General features: G+C 32.0%; 1 protein-coding gene across 1 annotated transcript in view; it reads left to right on the top strand.

Annotated features, from left to right (window-relative positions):
* Window positions 1-1,064, top strand: part of LOC105812823 (roundabout homolog 2-like) — a 742,657-nt gene that overhangs the window by 740,553 nt on the left and 1,040 nt on the right. Inside the window, exon 26 of the mRNA XM_012647378.1 lies at window positions 357-557. Within this exon, the coding sequence (XP_012502832.1) occupies window positions 357-557 (201 nt within the window). The remainder of the gene's footprint in view (window positions 1-356; window positions 558-1,064) is intronic.

Below are 1,064 nucleotides of genomic sequence, written 5' to 3'. Positions count from 1 at the left end.
GAGCCTCATTGAAATTTAGAAATTATGCTCAGATATGCTTTTGTTAAGCAAACTACGGTTCATTGTATGCAGCTCTCTTTTATAATGAATTTAACTTTTTGCAAATAATGTATAACATTGTATAGTTATCCCTAGATCTCTTTTAATTTAATCCTGCTTGAGTTCCTATTATAGGAAATGTTGCTTGCACATGGAAATTCCTTTAATATCTAGGCCTTATTAAACCTCATAATTTTAATTTCACTAAAGTATCAAATGGTAAAATAGCCATTGTGAGCTTAATAGCTAAGAGTTAAGTTTGTGTTTTGCCCCATGTTTCTGTTTAACTTAGCCCTTTCTGTTTTTTTCTTTTTCAGAGGAGGCCTTGGTGCCCTATAGCAAGCCCAGTTTCCCATCTCCAGGCGGCCACAGCTCATCAGGAACAGCTTCTTCTAAAGGATCCACTGGACCTAGGAAAGCTGAGGTATTAAGGGGAGGCCACCAGCGCAATGCCAGCGACCTTCTTGACATAGGATATATGGGCTCAAATAGTCAAGGACAGTTTACAGGTGAATTATGTAAGTGCTTTAGGTCATTTAAAAGGCTATTGTAATTCAGAAAGAATATTGGGCTAATAACATTGCCACATTAAATTTCAGAATAATAGAAAGCTTGCTCTACTAAGAGAAAAAACTCAATTACAATTTTGAACAAGTTTGGTCATAATGTGGCTATTTATTTATAACAGTCCATGAAGCAAACATTTTTGTTATTTCAAGTTTGATTTATGCTATAGAAAAATTATTTTGATGTAGGCAAATAGTTTTAATAGTTAAATATTATTAAATTAAATATAGCACACTTTGGAGTTTTCTGTGCCTTTTTAACAGAGCACAATAACAAAAGGCAAACATATTAACCTTTTTGTGGTTTTAAAGAACCTCTTAAGGAATTCCTCATTCTCTAGTTGCTCTTCACTTATTTAATTTTTAAATCTGGATAGTTAACTTTGAAGAGTTGACATTTGATTTTTAGTTAATTTGAAATATTTTTATGAGAATGACATCTTATAAATAAATATTTAT

This window comes from Propithecus coquereli, unplaced genomic scaffold (assembly GCF_000956105.1).
Source record: "Propithecus coquereli isolate 6110/MARCELLA unplaced genomic scaffold, Pcoq_1.0 Scaffold266, whole genome shotgun sequence".
Classification (NCBI taxonomy): Eukaryota; Metazoa; Chordata; class Mammalia; order Primates; family Indriidae; genus Propithecus; species Propithecus coquereli.
Note: the sequence above shows the minus strand (reverse complement) of the source record. Positions and strands in the feature narration are given on the sequence as shown.